The sequence below is a fragment of the Podarcis gaigeae genome (genome assembly GCF_964106915.1).
Source record: "Podarcis gaigeae genome assembly, chromosome: 6".
In the NCBI taxonomy this organism is placed as follows: Eukaryota; Metazoa; Chordata; class Lepidosauria; order Squamata; family Lacertidae; genus Podarcis; species Podarcis gaigeae.
The window spans coordinates 96,607,846-96,634,499 of record NC_139682.1 but is presented as its reverse complement, the minus strand read 5'-3'; the positions used below and the strand labels follow the sequence as shown (position 1 = coordinate 96,634,499).

General features: G+C 46.4%; 2 protein-coding genes and 1 long non-coding RNA gene across 6 annotated transcripts; 1 reads left to right on the top strand and 2 right to left on the bottom strand.

The window, feature by feature from the left end:
• Positions 1 to 20: 20 nt before the first annotated feature.
• On the top strand, positions 21 to 17,177 carry HSD17B7 (hydroxysteroid 17-beta dehydrogenase 7). 2 transcript variants are annotated; one of them, XM_083743964.1, is made up of 10 exons: positions 21 to 149; positions 2,840 to 3,043; positions 3,673 to 3,765; positions 6,458 to 6,589; positions 8,534 to 8,648; positions 10,763 to 10,957; positions 13,462 to 13,566; positions 14,468 to 14,524; positions 15,812 to 15,910; positions 16,774 to 17,177. In XM_083743964.1, exons 1-10 carry the CDS (start codon positions 115 to 117, stop codon positions 16,873 to 16,875), a joined length of 1,137 nt encoding a protein of 378 aa, XP_083600090.1. In that variant the 5' UTR covers positions 21 to 114; the 3' UTR covers positions 16,876 to 17,177. The 2 variants fall into 2 exon arrangements, with proteins under 2 accessions (XP_083600090.1, XP_083600091.1); XM_083743965.1 differs by lacking the exon at positions 6,458 to 6,589 and having other exon boundaries at positions 23 to 149.
• Positions 3,604 to 6,451, bottom strand: LOC310846885. Its single transcript, XR_014565583.1, has 2 exons — positions 5,581 to 6,451; positions 3,604 to 3,815 (listed from the first exon to the last, which is right to left on the bottom strand). It is a non-coding gene; the product is annotated as an uncharacterized lncRNA (long non-coding RNA).
• Positions 17,178 to 19,122: 1,945 nt separating the features above from the next.
• CCDC190 (coiled-coil domain containing 190) lies at positions 19,123 to 25,801 on the bottom strand. 3 transcript variants are annotated; one of them, XM_083743995.1, is made up of 6 exons: positions 25,417 to 25,801; positions 24,525 to 24,591; positions 23,801 to 24,080; positions 22,731 to 22,956; positions 21,792 to 21,909; positions 19,123 to 20,688 (listed from the first exon to the last, which is right to left on the bottom strand). In XM_083743995.1, exons 4-6 carry the CDS (start codon positions 22,903 to 22,905, stop codon positions 20,109 to 20,111), a joined length of 873 nt encoding a protein of 290 aa, XP_083600121.1. In that variant the 5' UTR covers positions 22,906 to 22,956; positions 23,801 to 24,080; positions 24,525 to 24,591; positions 25,417 to 25,801; the 3' UTR covers positions 19,123 to 20,108. The 3 variants fall into 3 exon arrangements, with proteins under 3 accessions (XP_083600121.1, XP_083600120.1, XP_083600119.1); XM_083743994.1 differs by lacking the exon at positions 23,801 to 24,080 and having other exon boundaries at positions 24,306 to 24,591; XM_083743993.1 differs by lacking the exon at positions 23,801 to 24,080 and having other exon boundaries at positions 25,417 to 25,798.
• Positions 25,802 to 26,654: the final 853 nt, after the last annotated feature.

Genomic DNA, 26,654 nt, shown 5'->3' with positions numbered 1-26,654 from the left:
TGGGCCAGGGAGGCGGGGGAGGCGGGGCCTGGGCGGGGCCAAGCCCGGCTTCTGGCGGCTGGTCCCGCGGCGCTCGCCTCCAGCCTCCAGCCGCCGCCGCCGCCGCCGCTCGCCATGCAGAAGGTGGCCGTTGTCACCGGCGCCAGCAGGTACGGAGCGGGGTCTCCGGCGGCGCGGAGGAGCCGGGCTGGGAAGGGGAGACTCGGCGGCGCGGAGAACGAAGGAGCGCCCGCTTGGCAGCTGGGACGGGGCGGGCGCGGGAGTCTGGCGGGGGCGCTGAGAGAGGGTCCCGCGAGATGTCAGTGGGAAGGGACCACCAGGGTCATCTAGTCCTGCCCGGCGGGAACCCTTCCCCACGCGGGGCTCGAACCTGCAGCTCTGGGATGACGCGCCTCGCGCTCTCCTGACTGAGCTCCTCGGGGGCAGAGGCTGCCTGGGGCTGCAGCCCATTTCGAAGCCCCCTCCAAGCTCACTCTTTCCCCGGGAACTGGGAGCTCTGCTTTGTAGATTTGATAAACATTGAGAGGCACTAATAGTGTCTGGAATCAAAGTTTATCACTGGATTTTAACATTATTGCAATGTGCTTTATATCTTGCTTCTTAGAGAACTTTTTTGTTTTGTCTTGAAGTCTTGAATCTCACCTCTGTACATTATTGAAAACACAACAGGCAATATTTGTAAATCCATGGTGTGGCCATATTTGGAATGCCATGTGCAGTGCTGGTTATCCCACCTCAAAAGGTATTGTAGAGATAGCAAAGGTATGGGAAAACACCTACCAAGGGTGCAATCCTGTACATAGCCACTCAAAAGGAATAAGCTTCATTGAGTTCAGTGGGGTGTACTTTCAGGTAAGTGTGTACAGGATTGCAGCCTAAAACTAGAGTCCCAGTTTCACTTCGCTGAGAGTTTAAGCCCCATTGAATTCAGTGGGGCATCTTCTAGTGAAGGGGCTGAAGCGCCTGCATTGTGAGCATATATGTAAAAGTGTTCTGGGGTTTTTAGTTTAGAATAGAGGGGGGTGTCAGGATTTTAGAGATGCTTAGGTGGGTGCATGGCCAAAAATGCTGGGAACCACTGCTCCAAAGAAAGCTTGAGCGGAAACTGAGTTGTTCTCAGTTTGCTGCTGGTTAACACAAAATGCCAAGCCAAAGCTCTGGTTTATTTCTTCCTGGCTGGGGATGAGAAGGGAGTGCACTTCAGCAGCATGCACCAGGATGCTGCTCATTCAAGATGAGCCACAGTTAGCTGTCTGGGTGGTGAATGATTAGAGTAAGAAGTAGTCCTCCAAGTGTAGCCCTTGACTTGCCACTAGCCAAGCTACTGCAGCCTTGATTTGCAGTCCCCTCCAGGCCAGTCTGCTCTGCTGCCTTCTGCTCTTCAGTTCAGCCACTGCCTCCCTTCCTTCCTTCACAGGGAAGCAAGCGGTTACTTTATTATAATTCTGGGTTTGTATCAGCTAGACCAATATATTGCCCTGAGAAAATTTTGCATACTATTCCTATGGACATTTTCCTTCTCCTGGAAAACTACCCCCAAAATGGTTCATCTCTGAAAGTTCAGTACAGCTGCTTTCAGATCGCGGAACCTGTGTATCGTGAAACTGTGAGTTCCTGGGGTTCCTGCTCAGAGGGATGCACAATCAAGATCCAGGGCTCCTTTTTGGCCTCTGCAAAGCTTTCCAAGTGCCCTTTGAATGCATGGCTTTCGTAGTTGTGTACCTCCATTTGAAAGCTTTCCAGGTTTCCCTTACCTACCTAGATAACGGATTCCTAGTTGATATCTTCTTAAGTGCAGTGCTAGCAACATTTTTATTTTAATTTTTGCCCCAGGTTGTTATTTTTTTAAAAAAAGGCTAGTTTCGCCCTTGCATGAGTGAACTGTCCTCCTCCTTCAGTCCTTGGTTCTATGTCCTATGCCTTCCTCTCAGGTTTGAAATCACAGTCTTGGGGTCAAGTCCTTGTTCTTGCTTGAGGTGTTTCCTATTGGGGCTCCATCAGGGCAAACTTGTGTCTTCCTAGCGGATCTCCAGATAGCTTTGCATACTTATGAACTGAGTTTATATAGCCATTCCATGGTTTCTGTGGCAAATTGTCACACTTACTTTCTGTAGGCTTTTGAGACTAGTTAGGCATTCTTTCACTCTTTAGATCATGGTGTCTGTGTAGGGCAGGATTTGCTGCCTGCTTAAATTGTAATCTTGCTCTCTGAAGCAGAATTTATATATTCTGCCATGTTGGTTTCATGTAAACTTTATTCCCTCTCTGTGAAAACTGCTTGTTGGCATCAAATTAAGGATTAACACATATTCATAGCAAATGCGGTCACAATTGTTGGCAATGTGTGTATGAGTGCATGTGAATGGTGAACTCAAATGTGGGTTCAGACACGTGTCATTGTCACAGTCCTACTCTCCCTCTTTCAGGGAGGGATTTGCAACCTTCTAGACTCAGATGGACCTCTCCTTCATGCTACTTTTAATAAGCCAAGAAGGGCAATCGTCAGAGACTTCTCAAATGTCCTGCTCACTAATTGTGAAGGCACGTTATTTCATGTGGGGCTGTGCAAAATACCCAGAAGGAAGAGGAGAGACCCTTGAAACTGCACAGTTCTTGGTTTTGTTTCGAAGGGAGTGTTTTCAGTTTGGATCTCAGAAAGTAGCATCATATTGGGCCACATGGCAGGCTGGGCATGTTGCACTTAACCTATCTGGGAGGTGTTGCTCTTTTGGTCGTCAAAGGAAGGGCTCCCTGAGACCGGGAGAAGCCTTCAATTGTATGGAGTTGTGATGCTGGACGCTCTGTGGCTGGCCCTGATCCTGTGCTCTTACTGTTGCAGTGGAATTGGATCTGCGCTGTGTGAGCGTCTCCTCCAGGAAGATGCCAGCCTCCACGTGTGTTTGGCCTGCAGGAACCTGGAGAAGGCAAACGCCACCCGGAACCACCTGTTGTCCTGCTTCCCCAGGGCAGATGTCAGCATAGTTCAAATAGATGTTAGCAAGATGGCCTCTGTCTTACGCGCAGCGGAAGAGATCAAGGCAAGGTATGTGGGGGGAGTGGGAATGGTTTGGTTAGGCTGCCTGTGCTGTGGCTGGTCCTCCAGGGAGCTGCTTCCTTAACTCATCACCTTTCCAGGACTTGCTTTTCTTACCTGAATCAGACCTGTTCTGAGATGTGATTGCGTGATGTGTGATGGCCAAGAGAAGTGGTTTGCACAACTAGCAGAATCAACTAGCATATATGCTGAAATGTTCTACTGTACTCTGTGAAAAAACTCCTTGCTGGTAGAAAGTAAGTATCTCAGGGGAAATGTTTCATCATAATCCCCTGGCATACTAGCTTTCTGTATGTAGGGAGGTTTCTGCCCCTCCTCCCCCAAATGGAAGAGCATTCCAGCCTGCAGCCTAAAACAGTTTAGGGCAAGCTTGACCTCTTGATTATGAGAATTCACCCCTAGTGTGCTTCCCCAGAAAGATTTGGTGTTGGACCAGACATTAGGGGGAGAAATTACTAACTTTTATATAAACTACTTAGAGGTTTGGGATGATTGGTGTATGAATCCTATTAAAAAATAAATGTATTTTAAATTCTGGGGTACTCCAGTTATGTTTAATTGCCATTTAATGCTGCTTTCCCATCCTTTCAATAACCAGCTTTTTTGTTTTGGTGTAGATTTCATCGTTTGGATTATCTCTTTTTGAATGCTGGGATCATGGTAAATCCACGTATCAGTTTATGGGCATTTATACGTGGCATCTTCTCCAGGTATGTTAGATATCTAACTGTTCTGTCGCTCGTCTTCATTTTCTGCCTGGCTTTGTGGATAGGAGGGGAGGACACGGAGTTACTTAGGCAGGGTTGTCCAGGGAAAGAAAGTCTTGACCTCACTCTTTATCCGGCCTCCACCCCACATGTTACAAACCTAAAGTTATGGAATGTGAACATTTCTCTTCTGAGACAGAATGCTGCAGTTTGTCAGTGAGCGAACTCTGACTCAAGGCTACCCTCTTAGCATTGCAATTCCTTTCCTGCGTATAATACAGGAAGAAAATTAATAAGCTCTTATTAGAGGTTAGAAAAAGTGAAGCTTCCTCAGAGTGTGTGTATTTGTTTAGTTGCTTGTTACCCTTCACCATTGCAGAGGTACATTTGATTATGCGACAGCACTGAGGAGTAAACAAGGAATAAAACCAAACAAAGCCCAATTCTTTCTGATTCTACCTCTCAAGGTGGTGACCCCCACCCTCCACCTCAAGGCCTCCACTTCCAATGTTCCTAATGTGAAACATATTAGAAGCCAAGTGTATCGGAAGCCATTTTGGCATATAAGTGGTGTGCAAATTAATAATTAATAATAAAATTGCACAGTGAGTTCACACTGGTATTTATGTTCGCTTATATGTGTGTGTGTGTGTGTGTGTGTGTTTGTGTTCAGAAGGGTTGCCTTTTCAGCCTGCTGCTGCAAAAACAACAGACTCTTGTGACGTGTAAAGTCTAACAATCTCTCTTTCAAGGATTTGCATCCACTTTGTCAGATGTGTGAAGTTTTATATTCTGTTCAGGGAGAGAGAGAGAGAGCACAAACTAATGTGAAAAAGGAGGGGGAATGACACCATTAAGACACAATTGGTGTCAGTCTGCCTGAGCCCCCTTAGACATGCATAGAGGAGCCTGCAGAGGGATGGGACTCGAGTTGGGATCTGCCTAAATATATGGGTTGGATCCTGAGTCCGGTCATACTTTGAGTAGACTCACAGGGAGGAATTCAGCATTGTGCCCTTCCAGTGGTCCTGTCAGTGTAAGCATTTCCTGGGGGTTCTCCAGCCCCGCCCCCCCAAAAAAGAACCTTCTCTTTTTGCCAGAGGACTAGTGAGATTCATTGTGTGTCTCCCATAGTGCACCTGCGTAGTAGAATTCAGCCCATGGAACTCAATGAAACTTGAGTTACCTGACTGACATGTCCCATTAATATCTATGGGTCTGCACTAAGTAGTAATGCTAATATTTGTTAGTCTTTCCCCCCCCCCCCCAAATGAAACAAATTGACTGAATCCAGCTACACACACTCATACTTACCTACCTCTGTGTGACAGGAACAGTGCTTTTATGTTGAACAGGTGGCTAGACCAGTAAGACAGCAACAAACCTACCCTGGAACATGTGTGACGTTTGCAGTTCACTTGCCCTTGTCAGTGTAGTTGGAAACACAGGAAGACTGTCTAGCAGTCCTGTTACAATATCTGTATCTGGAATAAGTTGAGGATCCTATTTCCTCTCTCCTTTTCGCTGTCTCCCTTTCCCGTGTCCCATTTGTCGTAAACTCTTGCTGCTTGCTTTCAAGATCTTGCCTTCATCTCTCGTCTCTTGTTCTTTGACCTTTGTCCTTCCAAATTCTCACCATTCTGTTGGCCTCATCCTGTCTGCCAAACCTAAGAGTGCTGCTTCTGTCTCTTCATCTCTGTTGCCTCGCACTGTTCCTTGTTCTGTCCTTTGGCTGGCCCTGTCTCCCAAGAGACAGGCACTTTCATTTGACTTTATTTTGAAATAGAATTATATATTGAAATAGTGGCTGAGACTTACCTGCTTTCAACCTTTACCTCCTCGTTCTTTTTCCCCATTGTGTTTCTGCTCTTTTCTATTGTGTTATTTTCCCAGCCTCCATCTTTTTAGTCTGTGAGCTTACTAGAAGGGTAAGTCCAAAAAAGAACTGTGAGAATAAAAATTAAAACGTTTGCATCAAAAACACGGGCTGGACCTTGAGAAATGTCTTGATGAACCTAAACATATGAGAGTTGGGAATACTTTCGTTTGGGCATTGGTACTTGACGCCTTGACTGAGACTCCCCACATTTTCAAATGCATCTCTGAACCATGTATACTAGAGAGTTTCTTGTTTCCCCCCCTAATTTCTGGATTCTATCAAGTTCTTGTGAGCCACAGATTGTGCCCTCAGATGCAAGGGAAGGGAAGGTTCCAGTCTCTCTTTAATTACTGAATAGAAGAAGGCATTTCAGCAGGTGCACCCCCTGTTCACCCCTTTGACACGATAAGCTGCATCTGCCAAAATTCCTCCTTATACACAATTGTCAAAGGCTCAGGAGCTCTGGGCGGCATGTTATCCTGTGTGCTTTCTCAGTTATCCAAGCTGCAATGTCTTAATATTTACCTGTTTTACTTTCTGTGCCTGCACTCATTCCTTTTTCTTTTTTCCCAATTTTTGAGTTCATCCTTTTTAGAAGTGGGGAAGACGCACACAAATTCGAACTGTGAGAACACCATTGATGTGTATTTTCTGTAATCTGCATTTTGTCAAACCGAGTGTGATCTCCTTGTTAGACTACCGAAATGCATTGAGCTAGTGTTCCCAGAGAAGAATCCTGAAACGGCTTAAAATATCTAACCTGTAACCTAACAACTGCCTGTTCTATTTACACTTGTATCCTGCTCTTCCTCTAAGGAGTTCAAAGCAAGACACATGGGTTTCCCATGCAGTCTCCCATCCAAACACTGACCAGCCCCAAACCTGTCTAGCTTCAGTGATGGAACATCCTCAAGTGGAACAAAATGAAGCAAAGTCCTCTTTTGCCCAGTATGTGCTACTTCCTTTGTGACACGGGAACTACATTTCTGTCTTGGTTTTATGTAGCAGTCCTTATTTGCATAAAGTTGTTTGCTATCTTCATCTTGTGTGTTCTGATGATGAGCCTCCAAGGTAGGTTATACTGCTGAGGAATCAACAACCAGGTATTGTTACTTATCTAAGGTAGCTGTAGCCGTTGGCTCTCTCTGGCAACAGGATGGATCCCTGCTACCTCACACTGCTGTGCATTCTGCCAATCAAAAATAACATCAAATCTGCCTTCTGTTTTAGGTTTCCTGCCAACTGCAATATACTTTCTGCTAGCTTTGTTCCTGTTGTAGAAGTGGACAACTCCACTTTTCCTCTGACCCATTGCTAATTATTTCCAGACACACACCTGGCTTTCTACCACAAGAATCCCGAAGTATCAGGCACCTCATAGGCTTTGTTCACACAGAACACAAAGCCATGGTTCATTTAACCCAACTGTGGGTGGTTGTTTTTTAAGTGTCTGATTCCACTCCACACTAACCATGGTTTATTTCCAGACAGCAAATCATGATTTGAAACCATGGTTCATTCTTGGCTTTTTTGGTTTTTCATGACGCCTGAGCCAGCATCCTGGTTTTGTAACCTTTGTTTGGGTGTCCTGTCACAGGCAGGTGTGAGGCAAGACCCATGGGAGAACAAAGCTGCTCCCCCGGCTAAGCAGCTCTTGGTGTTACTTTTCCAGAAGTAGGTCTCTCGCCTCAGGTTGTGATGCCAATGGAAATAAAATTGAAAGAGGTTTGACCTGCTTTGCTACTTTGCTGTCTATACATGACTGTTGTGTTGAAAACACAACAACTTTTTAAAGTTGGCTATCCTGATCATTACACTTACCCACAAATTATATCACTTCAGCCAGCAAAATGCTTTAAAAACCCCCAAAAAAACCCCAAACTAATGGGGATGTTGTCAGGAGACCTGCAGGGCAAAAGTCTCCCCTGTCACTTAATGGATTCTGAATTTCTGATCTTAAGGCAGCATGGTGTGTGTCTGTGCTGGGCAGCTGGTTTGGCTTGGGGCATGTGGAGAGCCGTTGAAAATCTGTGAAAATGTCTCACTTTGATTGCGCAACTGTCCGATCGTAAGGAGGCTTGCGATGGGGAAGCAATGCCAGTTACAGGAGCAATGTGATGGTTTTGGGATAATAGACAGGAGGGAGAAATACACAAAATTGAGCAAGCCAAGCTGTGATTTCTTTCCTCTGAGTCTCATCATAGCTTGTTCAACAATCCATGCGAATGTGGCCACTGTTTCTGAAATCTTTGTTCTAGAGTAGCAGCTCTTGGCTGAACTGCAGGCTGCCATTTTGGTTTGCTTCTTAAGAGCCGCAACCTGGGAAGCTGCTTGAAGAATCTCTCAAATTCAAACACAACTATTATATTTGTCCTTTGTGGATGTGATCCAGAGGAAAGCTGTGCACACAGCTAGGGGGTTCCTAGAAATTTCCTGCAACTGCTTGCAGTGCTGAAAAGAACACAAGGGCACAGCTGGATCCAGCCAAGAGTTCATCTCATCCAACATCCTGTTTCCACCAGTGGCCAACCGGGCAACTAACATAAAGACTTTTCAGTTTAGCATTTAAAAAACCAACCGCCTCTTCAGCATGTAATTAAAACATCCAATCACATTCTGGCTCTTATATTTATTTTACTTGTTCTTCTGTTCCTTTCATTGTAATCATGGGGACTGGGATTAGTGGTAGTCCTTGGATCACAGTTTAACAACGTTCCAAATAAAAACCAGCTACAGTTTCTCTCATTTCCCAAAGATTGCTTCCTTTTTGCCGGCATAAGCCATCTCCACCCACACTCACATTTAGTTGCAAGGACCATAATATTGGTTGGCGGTTTCTCTTAAGGGCAGCAGTCCTCTCTTCTATGCTCTAACCTCTTCCCCTGTTTTCAGGAGGGCATACCAGATGCTGACTACGGCAGAGGGGCTGATGAGCCAAGAGGACAGGGTCACTGCAGACAACCTTCAGGAGGTCTTTGAAACAAATCTCTTCGGACATTTTGTTCTGGTAGGGAAGCTTTTACCTAGTTTGTGTCTCACATCCTGGTGTTGTGCAGATGTTATCTGGATGTTTGTACCTGTATTACAAGACATTATTCTAGGTGATCTATGTATTGTGGAACGTTGCCCTACTTAAAGATGGTTGTGAACAAGCTCTCACCTCTTTAGTTAATTCATTGGTATATCCGCTGAGCCTTCCACAGGTAAGAATAAGGATGCCTATTTGCATAGGTAAGTTTGCCAGTCCTTTGTCAGTCACTGTAGTGTAATATCTCTAGCTCTCATCTTTGGTGGCTGTTGCTGGTCTCAGAATATTAAACTGAGTGTGCTAATTCTCAAAAACTGAAGAAGTCTCAGTAGATTTGTTTTGGTGTGGTTGCTTTTTTAGCATGAGGGCTTAATTCTGCACCAGCAGCCTCTGGTTTGACTTTCTGGATGTGATCTGCCAATTTCACAACGGGTTGTAGCTGACAGAAAAACTGACCAAAATTTCTGCCTCATTGACTGAACTCACTGCTGGTCCTTTTGGTGAACTTCCAGCAAACAATGTTTAGAGGCAATCTTGTAAGCTGCAATTTGGCCACACAGGGCAAAAAAATATTAACAATAGAGTGCCAGTATAATAGCTTTATCTCCCTAATTTTATCCTGTCATTTCCTTTAGTGTCCACTGCATGGAGCTAATGTATTTGACTCCTCTTTACTTTTGCAGAATGGATAATCAAAGTTTGTGGCATCTTGCAATCAGCAGGGTAGTGAGCACACTAACTGGTCCTACCTGTGTCAGATTCTATGTCTGTGGGCTCCTATTGCAGTGCATAATTGTGATGTGTGCCTGGTGGCAAGAGAGGCAGGGGTGAGTTGGGGCAACACAATCGTGATGGTGTAGGTTTTACTTGCAAAGGAGGTGGAACCTTAACTGTCAAGAAGGGCAAAACCTCTTGTCCAAGGACAGTGGCGACGCTGCCGGGCGAGTGAAGATGCAAAGTGCTGTGTTACAATTTCATGCCCGTGCTGTGAAATCGGAAACCAAAGACCCGTTCCAAAGGTTTATGCTGACTTGTGGCTCACTTAAGAAGAATATGTTTTTCCAGTGTATACCGTTATAAGTCATGTTGTATGGACAGGAAAGTAAATACATTTGTAAAGTATTTTAGGGATCTTTGGGGAAATCCTGTTGGTTCTGTTGAGTGTGGGTCAGCTTTGTTTTAGAATGTATACAGTGGAACCTCGGGTTACGTACCGTCCTCCTTGAGAATGCTTCGGGTAACGAGCTCCGCTAACCCTGAAGTAGATGTCCCTAGTTGCAAACTTTGCCCCGGGATGCAAGCAGAAGTTGCGTGGCGGCAGCGGGAGGCCCCATTAGCAAAAACATGTTAAGAACAGTTTCAGCTTAAGACCGGACCTCCGGAACGAATTAAGTTCGTAACCGGAGGTAACACTGTATTCTGAAAATAATATTGATTAAAAAAAATTAAAATGCCAATAGGAGGGGGATAGCTATTGAGTCTGTGCTAGACTCATTCTGATTTATAAGCTTTTTTTCTTTCACAGATGAAAATGCAGAACATACTTCTTGCAAGTAGAACTTGTGAGGAAGGATCTGTATCGGGGGTTACCAAACATTTCCCTCCATGCAGAGGGGCTTAGTGGACAATGATTTTTTGCCCTTTGTAGTAATTGTAGTGCACTATGCTAGGTGCTGTATGATTTTTAATTTTATTTTTATTGCTCCTTTTGTTTTTTATATATTATATTACAGTTTGAATTCTGATATTAAATATATTAAATATTTATAATTATTTTAACCGTATTTTTATTGCTGCTTTTATTTCACATTGTACAGTATTACAATTTAAATTTCTTCAAATCCAAAATTTAAATACAATATAAGAAATAAAAGAAGCAATTAAAACAGTTAAGAATCAATATAAATATTTAATGCGATGGATGTCCCTGTCTCCAAACACAAATCCACAGGCATACTGTGGACCACCTGAAAGCCCCTGGTGGATCACTAGTGGTCTGTGGACCACAGTTTGGGAACCTCTGTTCTAGATTGTATGCCTCTTGAGGAAGGAACCCGGAGCCTTGCTAAAGTCTGGTTTCTTCATTTTTGCAGATCCGGAACCTGGAGCCTCTGCTCTGCTGCATTGAAAAGCCCAGCAAACTTGTCTGGACCTCTTCAGTCAATGCCTGCAAATCTAACTTCAGCCTTGAGGACTTTCAGCACAGGCAAGGCAAGGAGGCCTACAGCTCTTCTAAATATGCTACTGACCTTACAAGTGTGGCTCTGAACAACCGGTTCAACAAGCAGGTGAGAGCACCCTATCCTAGTCCTTCCAAAATGCTGCTCATCCCATCTGTGTCCACTGGCCCTTCCGACCGAAAGCAAAAGAAGGTGGCATTCTTTTCAGGAAAGTTGGCGAAGTGTGGCCCCTCTGCACACCTCATGCCTCCCAAATTGGCTCTGAGGTGTGTGGGTTGGGGGGGACCCCCAGAATGTGGTGAGAAGAGTGAGGGGGCCGCTCCGTCTGGCAAGCGGAAACGCTTGTGGTGGTGGAACACTTGATGTCGTGTGACTCTCATTCCTCCCATTGTATTGCGACTTTTCTGAACCCCTGCTTAATCCCTGGAACAAATGTACTCAAATGTTTTGAGAGTTCAGCACAAACTCAATACAAGCCACAGAATTTGATACTGGCTACAGAATTCCTGAGAATCTGTCTTTTCCTTTTTTAAAAGTAGGTTTCTAATCCACATGGCTGCAAAAACAAGCTTTCAAGTTAACAGACAATGTCTGGTCATATGCCTGAATTTTGAGGGTGGAGAAAGGGGGGCTTTTATCAGATTGACTATTCTTCTATTTCCTCTTCTTGTGAATAGTGAAAGCAAAATAATTCATGCAGACTAAGGGATCTTGAGCAAATTAGTTTAATTTGCATAATTTATACAGGACATAGAATTTTAGCTTTTTTGTGCTGTGTGGGTGACAAAATGAGACTGCATTCTCAGTGGTGGCCCCCAAATTATGGGACTCCTTCCCAAATTACATTTGGTTCTCCCCCCACATTGGACTCATTGAGATGCAAGGTAAAAGCATTGTTATTTACCAAGATCTTTGTATATGTGATGTTGCTGCTAATGTCATTGTTGCTCTCTGCTCCTATTGCAATGAAGGGGGTAGGATATAAGTACAAGGAAATGAATAAATACAAACTTTGGTTACTTTGGTTCAGATTTTGCCATTGTTTTGGACAGCATTATACACTGTCACCCATGGAGTGTCTTATTTATATTTGCAACACCCCCTGTAAAATGTTCTTTCCATATTGGGGTGAAATAAAATTGACCATGGCCAATAGCAATTTCATGATAAAACAGTTCTTTTTCTAAAATGCCTTTAAGAGCTGAGAGCAATTTGGCAAGGTGTATTGCTGTTCCTCTCGGTCCTACTTTAATAGTCACAATGACCCTGGAAAGTCGCTTAGGCTGTCCAAGGCCACCCAGTCAGGAGTTGAACCCTGATCTCCCTTCTTTGGGTCAGACTGCTGCACTGTGGCTTCTCACATCTGTTCCTCCCCACCAAGCCCTTTCCATTCTGTCTGCCCTCCTTCCCCACATGAGTCAGAGGCCTAGTCCACACCATAATTTAATGTGGACTAGAAGCTTCTGCTATGTGATGTCCACACAGTACCTCATCCAATGGCAGCCCACAAGGCCCACCTTCGCTGTTTTATTCAGATTCTCCCAATCTATGAATAATTTGTTAAGAGGACATAAAAATCCAACATAAAATCGCTTTCCACTGGCGTGTGGGTGTTAGGATATTTCCGTTCCACCTTAAAAGGGAGCAGGCTTTGTGAGTCACAGAGTCTGCTTATTTCCTGTTCACAGGAAGTTTATGCTTTTGTATATGCTTTCGTTTTCTCTCTGTGCCTGAGACATCGTAGCAGGCAGTCGTGTTTTCTCTTTGTTCTGACCAACGCTGAATAAACTTGTAAATATGCTCTCCTGAGTGCACCTTTCGCTGTACGTATCTGCTGACAGAGCGTGCACGAGCTCTGGAATGTGGCAAGCTATTTCTGGGGCTCCTGTCGCTAATTGACTGATACTGCGTTATCTACGGGAGGTCGATGGATCGCAACGGAGACGGCTTGGGGGCATGATGGCCTTTGTCTCCCTGGCAGTATCCCAACAGTGGGTCCCCTGAAGTGCATTTTGCGACTGGGGTCCCCCCTCCACAATGTGTGTGGTGATGTTTCACTGGGTGCTTTGGAGGGGAGGAAGAAAAAGAAAAGTGCTGTGTCCACATCTCCACCCTGTTGCTCTCCTTGTCGTGCCTTTGCTGTTTATGTCCTTTTGGAAATTCCACAGCGGCTTTATGTTTTTTGGGGGGTGAGGGATTTCTGGAGACCAGCTTCCTTCACACTGACATGCAATCACATGTAAAGCAGTGACTTGGGGATGCCGTTCTTTCCACTCCATCCTTCCACAATAGCAAAGAAAGTGGTTTCTAATGAATGGGCAGGGGAAACCTCTCAGGTTTCACAGCTCTGAAGTCAGCCAAATGCAGGATTTCCGCCTCCCATTCAGAAGTAATTCTTGTGCTAGTTTATGCCATTCACATGTAGAAAGGGCAGAATAGTAAGTTAACAAAACCAGGAGGGAATATTTTTAAAGCTTGCACCTCTTTCTGTTACAAACCTGGCACAAGCCCTGTCTATGTGGTGTGAGTGTGGGTGTCTGCCAGCAGTTGTGCGTGTCACAGTGTGGCCCCATAGAGCCATCTCTTTCTCTCTCCCCCCACTCTCTCAACAGGGCATGTATTCTAGCGTTGTGTGTCCAGGTGTTGTGATGACCAACATGACATTTGAGATTTTGCCTCCTTTCGTGTGGAAGTTATTTTTCCCCATTCTGTGGCTGGTGAGTGAGATGGTCTTCAGAAACTGCAGCAAACCCTTAGGTTCTAGGAGCTGGAGGCTGATTCAGATTCCCTTGTAAGCAGAGAGAAAAGCTGAAGTGGTCAGTGGAACAAATACAAGCATATGGCATGATCAGACTTTACAGTATACAGTGGTACCTCGGGTTACAGACGCTTCAGGTTACAGACTCCGCTAACCCAGAAATAGTACTGGGTTAAGAACTTTGCTTCAGGATGTGAACAGAAATTGTGCAGCGGCGGCGCGGCGGCAGTGGGAGGCCCCATTAGCTAAAGTGGTGCTTCAGGTTAAGAACAGTTTTAGGTTAAGAATGGACCTCCGGAACGAAGTAAGTACTTAACCTGAGGTACCACTGTATTTTACTATAGAGGAAGCCCTTTTTGTCTCTTTCTTGTTTGGGGTCAGACCATAAGAAGAGCCACTCAGGTCAGCCAGGGCCCCTCTACTCCAGCACCCTGTTCTCGGAGTCGCCCACCAAGTGCCCACGGGAGCCCCATAGTGGGACCTGAGCACCAGAGCCCTCTCCCACTTGGGATGGACAGCAACCAGCATTCAGAGGCATACTTCCTCTGACAGTGGAAGCAGAACATGGCCATTGTGGCTTCTCCTCCAGGAATTGGTCTCCCCTTTTAAAGCCATCCAAATTCGTAGCCATCACTTGTGGGAGCAGCCTCCTTCGTTTATCTGGCGCTGGGTCTGCCCTGAAACTTGCAACCTTCAGCTTTGCTGGGTGTCTTCAAGTTCTAGTGGGACATGGCTGCTATTTGGGGGCAGAGGATGGTGGTGTTTTCCTTGCCCTCCTGGAGCTGCTTCCCCAGCTTCCGTGCCATGGAGTAGAAAGAAGAGAGAACTGACTTCTTGCTTTTCTCTCCCCGCAACTCCAGTTCCGCCTTTTTACCAACACGTATACACTGACGCCGTACAATGGAGCAGAAGCACTGGTAAGATGCTTTGGCACTGACATGTTGTACATTGTGCCTGTCTGATCCATCGCGTTTGCCTTGCGATAGCCGATGTACCAAGAGGTTCACAGCCACTTTCTTTCCTCTCCTGGGGAACGTGTTGGCTGCTCCCACCCTCACCCACCCTGTGATGTGAGTAGGGCCAACTCTGGTCTGCGCTCCCAGCCAGCAACTGTGTGTGTGTGTGCATGCGCGTTTGCTGCATCCGTTTGTTTGCTTGATCTGATTGATACCTGCCTGCCGGTAGAGTGTGTTTGTGCTGATCATAGTGTGGGATGTCGCTTGATGGCTGGGTGAGTGAATGCCGCTTGGTGGGGGTGGGGGGAGTGGTCCAGGGCCGGTCTCACTATATAACAACAGGCCCTAGGGGACTTCAATATCCACCCAGAGGCTGCTGGCTCAAGACTTTGTGACTACCATGGGTCTTTCTCGGTTGGCCATGGTTCCAACACACCGGGCAGAGCAAAGATGTAGTCTTTGCCCCAAGTGATATGAAGGACGGAATGAGGATGGGGCAGTGCCATGCCCTCCCTTGTCATGGCCAGATCATTATCTGCTTCAGTTTGGACTGACGACTAGTGGTGGACACATTGAGATGTCTCACCCTTGCAGACTGAGGGAACTCGATGTGTTCCTGAAGGCTCTGGGGAATTTTCCAGAGGAGAAAGCTAGTGGAGTCCTTATCTGACAGTGGAACAGCAAGATGAAACAGGCAGTTGCCCTGAACACTCTGGACCCTTCAGATGGGAACAGCTCTCCGCCAGTTGCCAGTACCTCCTTTGGGGGGAAGGTGGTGGAGAGGGCTGTGGTGGGGCAGATACAGGCATTCTTGGAGGGGACAGATTATTTAGATCCATTGGAATCTGTGTTCAGGCCTAGCCATGGAACTGAGTTGGCCTTGATCACCCTGATGGATGACCTCTGCAGAGAGTGGGGACTGCTGGGGGGGGGGGGAGTGCGTCATTGTTCTACCTTCTTGATCTCTTGTTGACATTTGATACCATTGACTATGGTATCCTCCTGGACTGGGAATTGGGGGCGCTGTATTACAGTGGTTCTAATTCTACCTTCTGCACCAAGTCCAGAGAGGAGCATTGGGAGAGTACCTGTTGGCTCCCTGGCAGCTTACATTATGGGGTTATCTCGTTTGAGCCCCTTTAGATCCAAATCCAGCCCCACAGAGGTTTTTAGCACTGGCAGCGGTTGTCTTGAGTCAAACGCACTTTCAAGGAAAGAACTGCTCACTTGTTTGCATCCCCTTTCTAGATTTGGCTGTTCAAGCAGAAGCCCGAGTTGCTGGACCCCCTGGTGAAATTTCACAGCTGCACCACATTCTTTGGGAAGAACTACGTTGAGATCCGCAAGGTAAGTAGACCCCTTCGTGTGCATTGTGTTGTCACGAGTACAGTGGTACCTCGGGTTACATAAGCTTCAGGTTACACACTCCACTAACCCAGAAATAGTGCTTCAGGTTAAGAACTTTGCTTCAGGATGAGAACAGAAATTGTGCTCCAGCGGTGCAGTGGCAGCAGGAGGCCCCATTAGCTAAAGTGGTGCTTCAGGTTAAGAACAGTTTCAGGTTAAGAACGGACTTCCGGAAAGAATTAAGTACTTAACCCGAGGTACCATTGTATTGCTTTCATGCTTTTGGTGCAGGCTACGCGGTGGGAAATCATGGAGGACCTACGTCATGAGGCAAGGCAAGGCAGCTGTCTTGGAGGGGGGATTCTGAGTTCCATTAAGAGGCAGCAGAATCTTCCAGAAAGTTCCACTGCAGAAAGCCTCGTAGAAATGAATGCTACTCGCCTGGAGCTTTGGAGATAGGAAGGGCTAAAACTTACATTTATTTTTAAATGTTACTTACCTGCGAAAGATGTGTCTTGCTGGACTAGATCAAAGACCCATCCAAGCCAGCCTTGTCTGCATGGCCACAAGCAGGCTGTGGTCACATCAACACTCCCCACTTGCTCCTGCCATTTTGCAACCCAGGGGCCAGCCGCCTGCCCCCTTCATGTCCCCAAGAAAGCAGCTGGGCCCGCCTACTACGCACCTCTGCAGTTGGGTCAGAGCCAGCAACTGTGGTGTACAGTTCCTAGGTTCCTTTAGCTGATGGAAGGGAGGGATGGCTCTGGGGTCTCCTCTGGGGGGGTGGGGGGGGGCTTGGGGTAAAGGAAAGAAAACTCTGCTGGTTCTATGGAATCTGTTCTGATCACAGCTGTGTCTTTCAGATGGATCTCAGTGAAGATACCGCAGAGAAGCTTTACGAGAAGCTCCTGGAACTAGAGAAGCAACTTCTTGCAAGGTGCAACAGCCCACAGCATAAAAAATAGCAAAGCCAGACCAGTCTTTCGCCACCATTCCTCATGGCAATGAGTTTCTTCCACTTGGGACAGTTAAGAACCTTGGCTCCTCACCCCCACCCCACCCTGGCTTTTGCCTTTTGCAATGCAAACCTCTCTAGAGATGTATCTTTGGGCTGTCATGAAGCTGAAGTGCTGAAAGAAACCAAAAGGTCTTACAGTCCAGTCCCTGCCGTCACTGCAGCATTTGTCTTTCCCCGTTAGGTGTTTCCTGAAGCCTTTGTACTCCTCAGAGCAGGATGTTTCTCAAATAATAAATGAAATGAAGGGTCGCTGTGTCCTTATTTCAGAAGTGGGCATTCGGGGGGGGAGGGGTAGTCCTGTCATTAGGTTGTGTGGCATTGCCTACTAAAGAGCAAAGTGGAGCTGGTTTGTGCCCTGTCTCCACTTTTAACCCAAACATGCATTTGGAGACCCCTTTCTTAACCCTTTCCATGTGTTTGCATGGTAGAAGTGCTCTTGTGACCCACCTTGGATGCCAATCTGGAAAATCCAGTTCACCTTTGCTGGGATTCAGCGGTAAAGAGTGGGCTTTCCCTGGGGAAAGTGGCAGGACAAGCGGAAGTCTGGATGAGCCCTAAGATTAGTCAACATCCCCTCCCACTGTAGCTTCTTTCCAAGAACTCAAAGTACAGTGGTGCCTCGCAAGACGAAAATAATTCGTTCCGCGAGTCTCTTCGGCTAGCGGTTTTTTCGTCTTGCGAAGCACGGCCTTTAGCGGCTTAGCGGATTAGAAAAAGGGGGGAGGGAAATAGCTCGCAAGAACTTGCAATACGTTTTCGTCTTGTGAAGCAAGCCCATAGGGAAATTCGTCTTGCGAAGCACCTCAAAAACGGAAAACTCTTTCGTCTAGCGAGCTTTTCGTCTTGTGAGGCATTCGTCTTGCGGGGCACCACTGTAGTTTGTATTTTAAGCAGAGTGAAAGATGGATGCATGGGAGTAGGAAAACAGAAATGCTGTCCTACACAGACAGTACTACTCTGCCATTCAAACATCAGTGGGAAGCTGTTTTAAATGCTTTAGATGAACGTTGGGCATTCCCCTTCTATCAGTAGCATCACCTGGCATGAAGGGGTTCACTCAATAGTTTGATTTCCCATGGGCGAAGTATCCCCCCCCCCCATTGCAGCTGCGCAACTGCCCTTGTGATCCCAGGACATGATCTGAGCGCACCTGATGCAGCCACCTTGCAGAAACACAGCAGGACTAGACTGTGCTCTGGACACCCCATGGGATTCATCTCCTGTAACAGCAGAGTCCATTGTCTTGGTGGACGCAAGCAATTTTATCCTCAAAATGTTTTGCAAACAAGCCACAGCAGCTACTGTTGGTCCCGCCACCTCCCCTGGGCCAGCCTGTCCAGTCTGGAAAAGTTCTGCCAGATGACATGATGAGGATGCCATGGAGGCAGCAAAGTCGGCCTTTTTTGCTGTTTTCCTGCCACTCACTGGGTAGGCTCCATAATGAGCCCTTACCAGTGTTCGGTTGCATTCATTTGGATCTTTCCTCCACTTGCGTTCAATATAGAGGAATGATTTTTGAAGTTATTTGAGGTAAAATTGATATGTTTGATTAGAGAAAAACCATTGCTGACATTTATTAATAATAATAATTAGAGAACCCCTTTTGGATTTTGAGTGTGAAAAGAAAATGAACAAATTTGAGACATTTGGGTCTGATGATTGTGAAAATATTGCTTAACAGGAAGTAGAATAGTTGGATGTCATCCTATAGTGAATGTTTTGAGTAATTTCTTTTATGTAAAGGCAGCAATCATTTTGTGTGTTTCCACTTGAAACACAACTGCTGTTTTGTGGGTCCTTTTGGACCCGGAAGAGGACAGAAACCACATGCAAAATGGTTGCTGCCTGTAACTGACAAATGGAAAATCAGAAGTCTTTTTTATTTTTATTTCTCTCCCCCTTTAATTTCCCATTTCCCTCCCCCCCTTTTTCCTTTGGGTGTCCTCTGCTCTGGGTCGTCATTGGGCTGCAAGGATGACACACACATGAAGGAGTGAAGGACGCAGGGAGGGGAAGATCTCCCAGGGTGGGAAGCTGGGAGAAAAAAGGAAAGCTGTAGGGTTAAGAGCTACCTTTGAGGGACACTCTGCATTTTCTTTTCTCTTTCTCTGTTTTCTTTCTCTCTTTTTGTTTTGTTTATAATAATAATAATAATAATAATAATAATAATAATAATAATAGTAATAATAATTAATAATAATAATAGTATTTTTATTATTTGTACCCTGCCCATCTGACTAGGTTCTCCTAGCCACTCTGGGTGGCTTACAGCATATATAAAACATAATAAAATATTAAACATTAAAAACTTCCTGATACAGGACTCTTTCATCTTACTGTATTATGAAAAAGCTTCAGTAAAATCTGAAAGTAAAACCTTGAGCCGCCTGGTCCAGTAGCATATAGGCATCCAGTGCAGTTCCTTCCACAGTAGTGACATGTTGACGATGGGTCACACCCTGCAAAGCAATTACCTGCTGCACTTTGCACTAGCTGCAGCTTCTGAACTGGCCTTAAGGGCAGCCTAACCTAGAGTGCCATGACAGTAGTCTAGTCTTGGAAGTTACCAAGGCATGCACCTCTGTGGCCAAGTTGTCCCAGTCCTGGAAAGAATGAGCCACTTCAGGCATGTGGGCCTCCAACACTCCCAGACTACAAACCTGCCCTCCATCTGTGGCTCTCAGGGGGTTCGGAGCATAAAAATGCAAGATAAAAACAAAATACACAATAAAAAGAGCAAAACAAAACAAAGCCCCTTCCCCACCGCCAGAAACATATTTAAGAGGATATAGGATGTTGTAAGCCAAAGGCCAGCTTGAAGAGGAATGTTTTCGCCTTGCGCCTAAAGGTGTATAAGGAAGGTGCTGGGCTCCTCCTGAGCACATGAACCTGCAAAACAGATCAGAATGCAGTTTCAAGAAACTTTCCACCTTCACCCCACCAAACTGACCAAGAACTTGCGCAGCTGATTCATATGTTGCAGAAAAACAGAGTTACGTGCCATCAGCATGCTGAGAACACCCTACCCAAGTCCAAAGCCCGTGGTGTCATATGGAAGAGTCCTGGGAACAACTGGCTTGGTGTGCTATTTCAGGGTGTGCAAGCCTGCTTTGAGCTGATGGTGATCTTCAATACCATGATTTTGGAGGGTCATGGCATCCTTTCCCCGTGCACTCAGGGCTATGGTTTCATCATAGCCTGCCCCTGTGGTGAATGCTGCATGGTCTTTTTGTGTCCAAATATTTCCTGGAGACTCAGTTCCTTTTCCCAGGCAGGAGCGTTCTTGTGGCGAATGTAGCGGGCTTTCCTAGCTTCCGCATAAGACTTTAGGAAATCTGGCCTGGCATACATGGTCCTGAGGCGTCCATCTGCTGCATAGGCCTCTGGATCCATGATCAGCCTCTCAGGCCCAAGGGAAGGCCTTCGCTGCCCTGGGAGAGTCACCAGCTTTGTGCCCTTGGCTCCAGCAGCAGCTCTGCTCTCTTTCTCTGCAGGCCCTTCCCCTTGGCCCTCGGTTCCATCTGCTTCCTCTCCCTCCCCAGCCTCTGAGGAGATGCTCAGCTGCTGGGCGATGGAGTCCTGTAGGGTGGCGATGTCCCTGTCAGCAGTGGTGTTTGGGTCTGTGACATTCAAGGGGGGCAAGTGCCCTTTTCTGCCCTCTTCATTTCTTGCGACATCACCATCCGGCTTCTGTAGATACAAGGAAGGCTGGCTTGTCTCCAGAAAGCCTCCTGCCTTGGCCAGTGTTTTCCTCCTGGATCTAGAAGAAAAGAGGGAGAGTCACACAGCCCTGGCCTAAGCAGGGTGGTTTCACTTCCCCACTGCACGGAGTCTAAAGAAACTGCAACCACCTCAGTGGCCTAGAAGTCCATGTGCTTCTGAGGGAAAAGTGGTAATTGGTAGGGTCTCCTCATATCTTTTTTGAAGTGGAAAGAGTGAATGTGTTTGCAAACATGTTATCAGGCAAGTACCCTCACGAGGCTGCTGCTTCTTGTTCAGTGTTTGCTGTGACAATGTGGAATAGGGAGTAGGCTGCTGCTACTTTGCATGAGGCAAAGTTTACACAGTGACTCTGCCTCCATCCTCCATTTAAACTTCCAGTCAAGGTTTTGAAGGCTTTGTTCTGTCTCCACAGTCAGAGACAGTTCAGGTGGTAGTCAGTTAACTAATTGTGCTCACACAAGGATTATTGCTGGCACAACAGGACTTTCCCCACTCTGCACATATCCTGCACTGTTACCAAATCTGTTCCAGAGATTTAGAACAGATTCAAGGGGTACACATGGGAGGAGTGGAGGAGAACCAGAACCAGCCCAATACATTTTCCTGCCTGAGGCAAACCAGAAAATGGCAACCGGTGGGAATTCTGGGAATTGTAGTTTGTTCAGTGTGCATGGATAGCAAATATCAGGCTCAGGGACCAGATGCAGCCCTCCAGGTCGCTCTGTTGGGACTCAAGCCACCCCCTTCTCCAGTCCTACTTTGCACCCTTCATAAGCGTTTTTGACTGATGCACCCCTTCAAAAACATGCCTCCTCTTTCCATTCCACTGACTGACCTCTCTCTCGCCTTTGCACCATGGCTAACTGGCTGGAGGCTGAAGCTGCTCTCTAGCAAAGCTGGGAGGGAGCTTGTCTGTCAGGAGGCAGTCATTTGATAGAGATATGGAAAGGAAGGGCTAGTATGATGCCGTGAAATGGGGAGATATTCTGTGGTAAAGCAAGGCAGCTGAAATAGAAGAGGAAAATGGGCGGCAGATGCAGTGCTCATGAAATGAGAATAAAACTTGGATTTCCATTCCTTAGACACATGCATGGCATTTTAGGAGCCCAGATGTGAAGTTCTCCTGACAGACACCCTTACCGCTGTGCTGGATCTTGGAATCTGCCGTAATCCCGTCCTGCCTGAGGGGACAGGAGCGGAAGAGCCAGTTTTATGCTTCTGCGTCCAGGGCCCACTGAAAGCTTCTGCTTGGAGCGACCTTGGGAGAAAAGGAGCAGGGTGGTTATCAGGATCCCCCCTGCATGAAGAGTCCCCAAACAGGGACTTTGGAGTCAATCTAGATCAAGCACTGTCAACATGGTACCAGCCAGATTCTGTGGGCTGCTGGATAGGGTTAATAGTGGGTGTAACTCAAAACATGTGGGGTGCCCCACATTGGCTGCCCCTGCTCTACACAGGAGATGTGTGAATGATTTGTGATTGTTTAAACTGAAGAACAGCTGGGAGGAGGCTGTCAATTTCAACAAAGGAACAGAATGGGATGGCTTAATCCTGCCATGCTGTTTGTCCACTCAAAATGGCTTCCCCAAGTTGCTTTTCACCCTGAAAGGAAGATTCTTTCATCAACTGGGCTACATTTGAGTCAAAGAAGGGTGGGGAAAGGCTCTTTACCAAGGAGGATGGGGGTCATTTTCTGGCATTGAACTGCAACCAGACTAGGGTCTGATTAGGACCATATTGATTGATGTTCTAATCTTAAACTAGCCTTAGTCATGGGGAACAACTTGCATTGAATGGGCAGTCTCAGATGGGCAGAGATGCCATTTCCAGTCTACAGTACATCCAAAAGATGCACCCAGCCAATTCAGGGGAAAAATATGCAACCCCATTGGCACACATGAAAGCCTGCTTCTTCCCTTCCTGGATCAGGATCGGGGCATCTGTGGCCTTCCAAGGGTAATCTTGGTGGCAGGGGTCAAATTCTGCACCAAATTAATTCCAGCTGCAGAATCCCTGCTTTCAAAAAGTGGCTTTATTTGTCATTGCATTGGGTGAAAGAAGGAGGAAACAGCTCCTCACTCTTCTGCATTCTCATGAGCTCCTGCTGGAGTCTCCGCTGCTCCTTCATCATTGAATTCAAATAGGAGAGGCGGGCGTCTTCTAAATGCTGCAGTCCGCGGATGAGCCTGGCCTCTGCCCTCTTGCCATCCTGCCTCTCGGCCTCCCAGCGTCTGGAGGTCTCCCCACCTGCCATGTCTGTCTTTAGTCCCAGAGAGAGAAAGGCTTCCTGGCACCCCTGGAGAATCTGAAAAAGATTTAGCAAGGTCAGCCCCACATCCTCAGAAGATAGCTACATATCTCCCAGCTGTCCAATTAACAGCCCAGCATTTGCATAGAATTTCTGAATGTTGTGATTAAACATGCAAATTTATCCTCCACCAGTGAGACATTATTTTTGTACAAGCACCCCCCAATTATGTGCATTCTACTTGCATGACTGCATATATTTGTGGTGCCGGGAAATAATTAAATAAATAGAATCGTACCAGGAATTTGTGGGAGAGAGCTGGGGTAGTGATCAGGGGGGATTGCTATGAGGAATTATAACAAATATAGAGTAAGCCATCTGTGTCAGCAATGAAAGCATTGCGTTGACTGGGTGTGAACTATTTTGATACGATTCTTGATCAATCCACACCTCTGCATCCCTGTTCCATTTCTCTTTCTTGACCAGTCACTTACACTGCCACCAGTTGCTTCACCAGGCAGGCATCCTGCGTCATCAAAGAAAGTAGGCAGCTTCTTTTGATGTAGCTTTTCTGATATGTTAATCTTAGGATATTAATCTTAGGGCCAGGAAACAGATCTCACCTGAAGGTGATAATGATCGCTGTCCTCCTGGCCATCCTTCTTATCATATATATTGCTTGTTAATCACCTCCTGTGGTTGCCAAATGCACTCCTTTGTAGTTCTGTTTTATTTACCCCATGCTTAATTAGTTTTGGTAGTTTAACTTTGTCCCCATGTGGGGTTTGTTGAAATGCTCAGAAGAAATCTGATTGGTTCTTAGAACACTCTGTAAAAAAAGTGTTTTGTGAATAAAACGACCTGGGCCAAGGGGTAGAGGGAGAGAGATTATTATACGCACCCTTCCCAGAGTCTTGCTGGTTCAAGCCTCTGTGTGTATTCTTATTAATCAGAGTTCAATCCTTCCTTTACTTTGAGAACGCCTCAAGCTGGAGAGTCTCCGTCAGTGAGGGCAGAGGAAGTCCCAAAGAGACCAGAGGCACAGTGGGGCTTTGTTTAGGCTCCTCAGCCTCCCTGCCTTGGAGCTGATGAGCAGGGTAGCGCAGCAGCAGCAGCCACTTTTCTGCAGCCAGCCCCAAAACTTCAACTCTAGTTAAAGAGAGCGTTATGGAGAGAGAGCGCTGGAGAGCAGGAGAAAACAGGCATTTAAAGGCTTGTTAGAGGGTGCTCCCCACTTTACACAATTTCACTTATGTGTGCAGGGGCCCAGAACGTAACCCTGACATAAGTGGGGAGATGCCTCTATTTTTGGGGTGCCCAAATCTTGTTTAAAAATTTGGATCCCATTAGAAGTTGCCTCATTACAGCAGAACAAGCAACATTAAACTGAACAGGTCTAGGCTCACATTCGCAGTGGTCTCAGGGATCTCCTGTGATTCTGTCCACACTCAGGCCTCATCCAGACTTCCTTTTGGCCTGTATTTCTATGGAAAGGTGAGGTCTGGGCTTTAAAGCTCTGTGTCCAAGTGTGTGTTTCTTTGGAGCGGGCGCTCTCCCTAGGAAAATCTGCGTTGTACTTCTGAAGCTGGGCAGACGGCAACCGGGTTTCCCTCAGTGGGACTTACTTCTGAAAAAACATGCAGAGAATCAGGCTGTGAACTGGGCCGCGTGGGGTCAGGCGCTCCCAAAGATCTGAAAGAGAAAGGGAACAATCCTGGAATTGCCAAACCCTTAACAGGGGGCCTGTGTTTGTTGTGTTACGCAGATGGTGTTGCTATGAGAAGGGCTGTTACCTAAGCCATAGTTAACACATTAGGTGAACTCTGTTCTGGAAAGCTAAAAAGTAAATCTTGCTGTTGACATACCCCTTTTAATGCCTGAGTAAACAGTGCTGAACCTGCTACACCTATAACTTCCTTAAGTTATTCACTCCTGTGCCTCCAGTTCAGCTGTAAAGGAGCAGAGTCCTGAAGCTTTGCATGGGTTGTGAATGCTAGAAGGAGATCCAGTAGTGGATGCTAGACTATGCCTTGACTCTTGGCTACGTTATTCCTTCAGCTGCCCAGGGGCATTGCTGTACAGAATTTCAAAAATGCCACTATTCCATCCCAGAAGATGTGCAATGTCTGTTGTGTGAGTCGCATAGGAACGGGGGAGGGTTGAGATGAAGAACTCTGGGATTGGTTAAGGAAGAGGCGAGTGGCCTGGCTGCAGTGGAGCAGGTGGATCAGGCCAGCTGACCTGTGCCAGTGTAAAACTAAGCCACCCAAAGTCCTCTTTGCATCCAAAGAACGATGGTGCAACATTAGGTTTCTTGGGTTTCTTCCTGTTCCTTTAATGCTCAGATCAAAGAGGAAAATTTCTAATCCCTGCAATGGCAAGCTGCAAATGCCAAAATGGCCCACACAGCTATGAAGCCCTGTCCTCCTTGGCACCTGGCCTTGGCACACACTCTGCAAGGGCCCCTGCCAACACACAAGAGCAGAAATGCTGAAGAGCAGCAGCAGCAGCACTTACAGTCGAAGGATTCGTCCTGTGATTCTCTTTTGCTCAAGATGACAGGGACCCTGAGGCTAGTTGCAGAAATCCAGACACAATCCACAGAGCAAAGAAAGGCTGATCATGTTAAAAGCCAGCAATAACTTTCTGTTTCTGTCTTTTGCTTGCCCTTCCCCAAGGAACGCATGGCGGTGGGGAATCCAGAAAGCTCCTGAAATCCGGAACACTAGACCCAAATCTTCCCACAACTGAGGCTGCTTGCAGGGCAAGTGAGAGCCGCACGCTCCCAGTGCTGCGTGAAAACTCCGCTGCGGCTGCTGCCGGCTCTACTACATGGATTTGGCTTGTTGCCTAGTAGGCGGAGGCAAAGAACAGGGCAGCTACTTGACTCAGGGGAGCAGCCCACATCAAACTGCTCTGCAAATAAGAAACAGACATGTGATGTGGAATCATCACTCAGGAAGGGTCTTTGCAGTCGATACAAAGCAGCACACATTTATTTTCTTAGAAGAAAACGTAATACATAAAGTAAAGCACTAAAGTAGTGATATGTCAGCTCTTCTGACAATATCTTCTCCCCATGCGATGGAGGGGAGATTTTCCTTGTTGTGGGGCCTTGGGGGAGAGAGAACCGTGTTGCAGGGAGATAACTGATTACCCTTTCAGAGATATTCCTCCCTTGGAAATGCTCTCCCCTAGCCCTCTTCCTTTACAAAGCAGAATGCACAGGTGAACTCCCTTCTGGGCTCTCTTCCCATTACAGGTGTGTGTTTTGATGCTCCAGACAAGAACAAAAAACTAAAAAGAAAAAAGGTTTGCAAGACTGAGCAAAATCTGCAATAATGAGAGGAGCCTTGTCATCGCCTGCTATTTTTCAGCTTTGTAAAAGGCTAAAAATAGCATGCTTGGGTAAGTGTGCCACCAGTCCCCAACACTAATTATTATCTCAATTTATTTTGAAGCTGTGAGAAAGCCAGAAATCTTGATACTTGGAGGCTTTTGCAGGCGACTCTATAGCCTTTTCTCCTACAAAAATTCCCACCCCACAATCCATTGCATGCAAATGTAATAGTAGAGTGACTACTGGCAACTAAATTGACACAGCAACCTGCGCAAACGCAGGCAAACATGCAAGTATGCATACATACAAACAAAACAAAACATCATGCACACTAGGTAATCTTACTCAAAGGATTAACCCCAGTCCCCTGCCAAAATCACATGACTTGAAAACTTTCCCCACCATCGGAGATTCC

What these genes read in the sequence shown, in the direction of transcription:
- CCDC190 (XM_083743994.1), bottom strand. Translation starts at nt 22,905, where the DNA reads ATGGCAGGTGGGGAGACCTCCAGACGCTGGGAGGCCGAGAGGCAGGAT. An exon ending in GCTCATGAGAATGCAGAAGA is followed by an intron (nt 21,910 to 22,730) that starts GTGAGGAGCTGT and finishes TTTTCTCCCAAG; the next exon opens with GTCGCTCCAAGCAGAAGCTT. An exon ending in TTCCAAGATCCAGCACAGCG is followed by an intron (nt 20,689 to 21,791) that starts GTAAGGGTGTCT and finishes CTTTTCTTCTAG; the next exon opens with ATCCAGGAGGAAAACACTGG.
- HSD17B7 (XM_083743964.1), top strand. Translation starts at nt 115, where the DNA reads ATGCAGAAGGTGGCCGTTGTCACCGGCGCCAGCAG. An exon ending in TCTTCGGACATTTTGTTCTG is followed by an intron (nt 8,649 to 10,762) that starts GTAGGGAAGCTT and finishes TCATTTTTGCAG; the next exon opens with ATCCGGAACCTGGAGCCTCT. An exon ending in ACAACCGGTTCAACAAGCAG is followed by an intron (nt 10,958 to 13,461) that starts GTGAGAGCACCC and finishes CTCTCTCAACAG; the next exon opens with GGCATGTATTCTAGCGTTGT.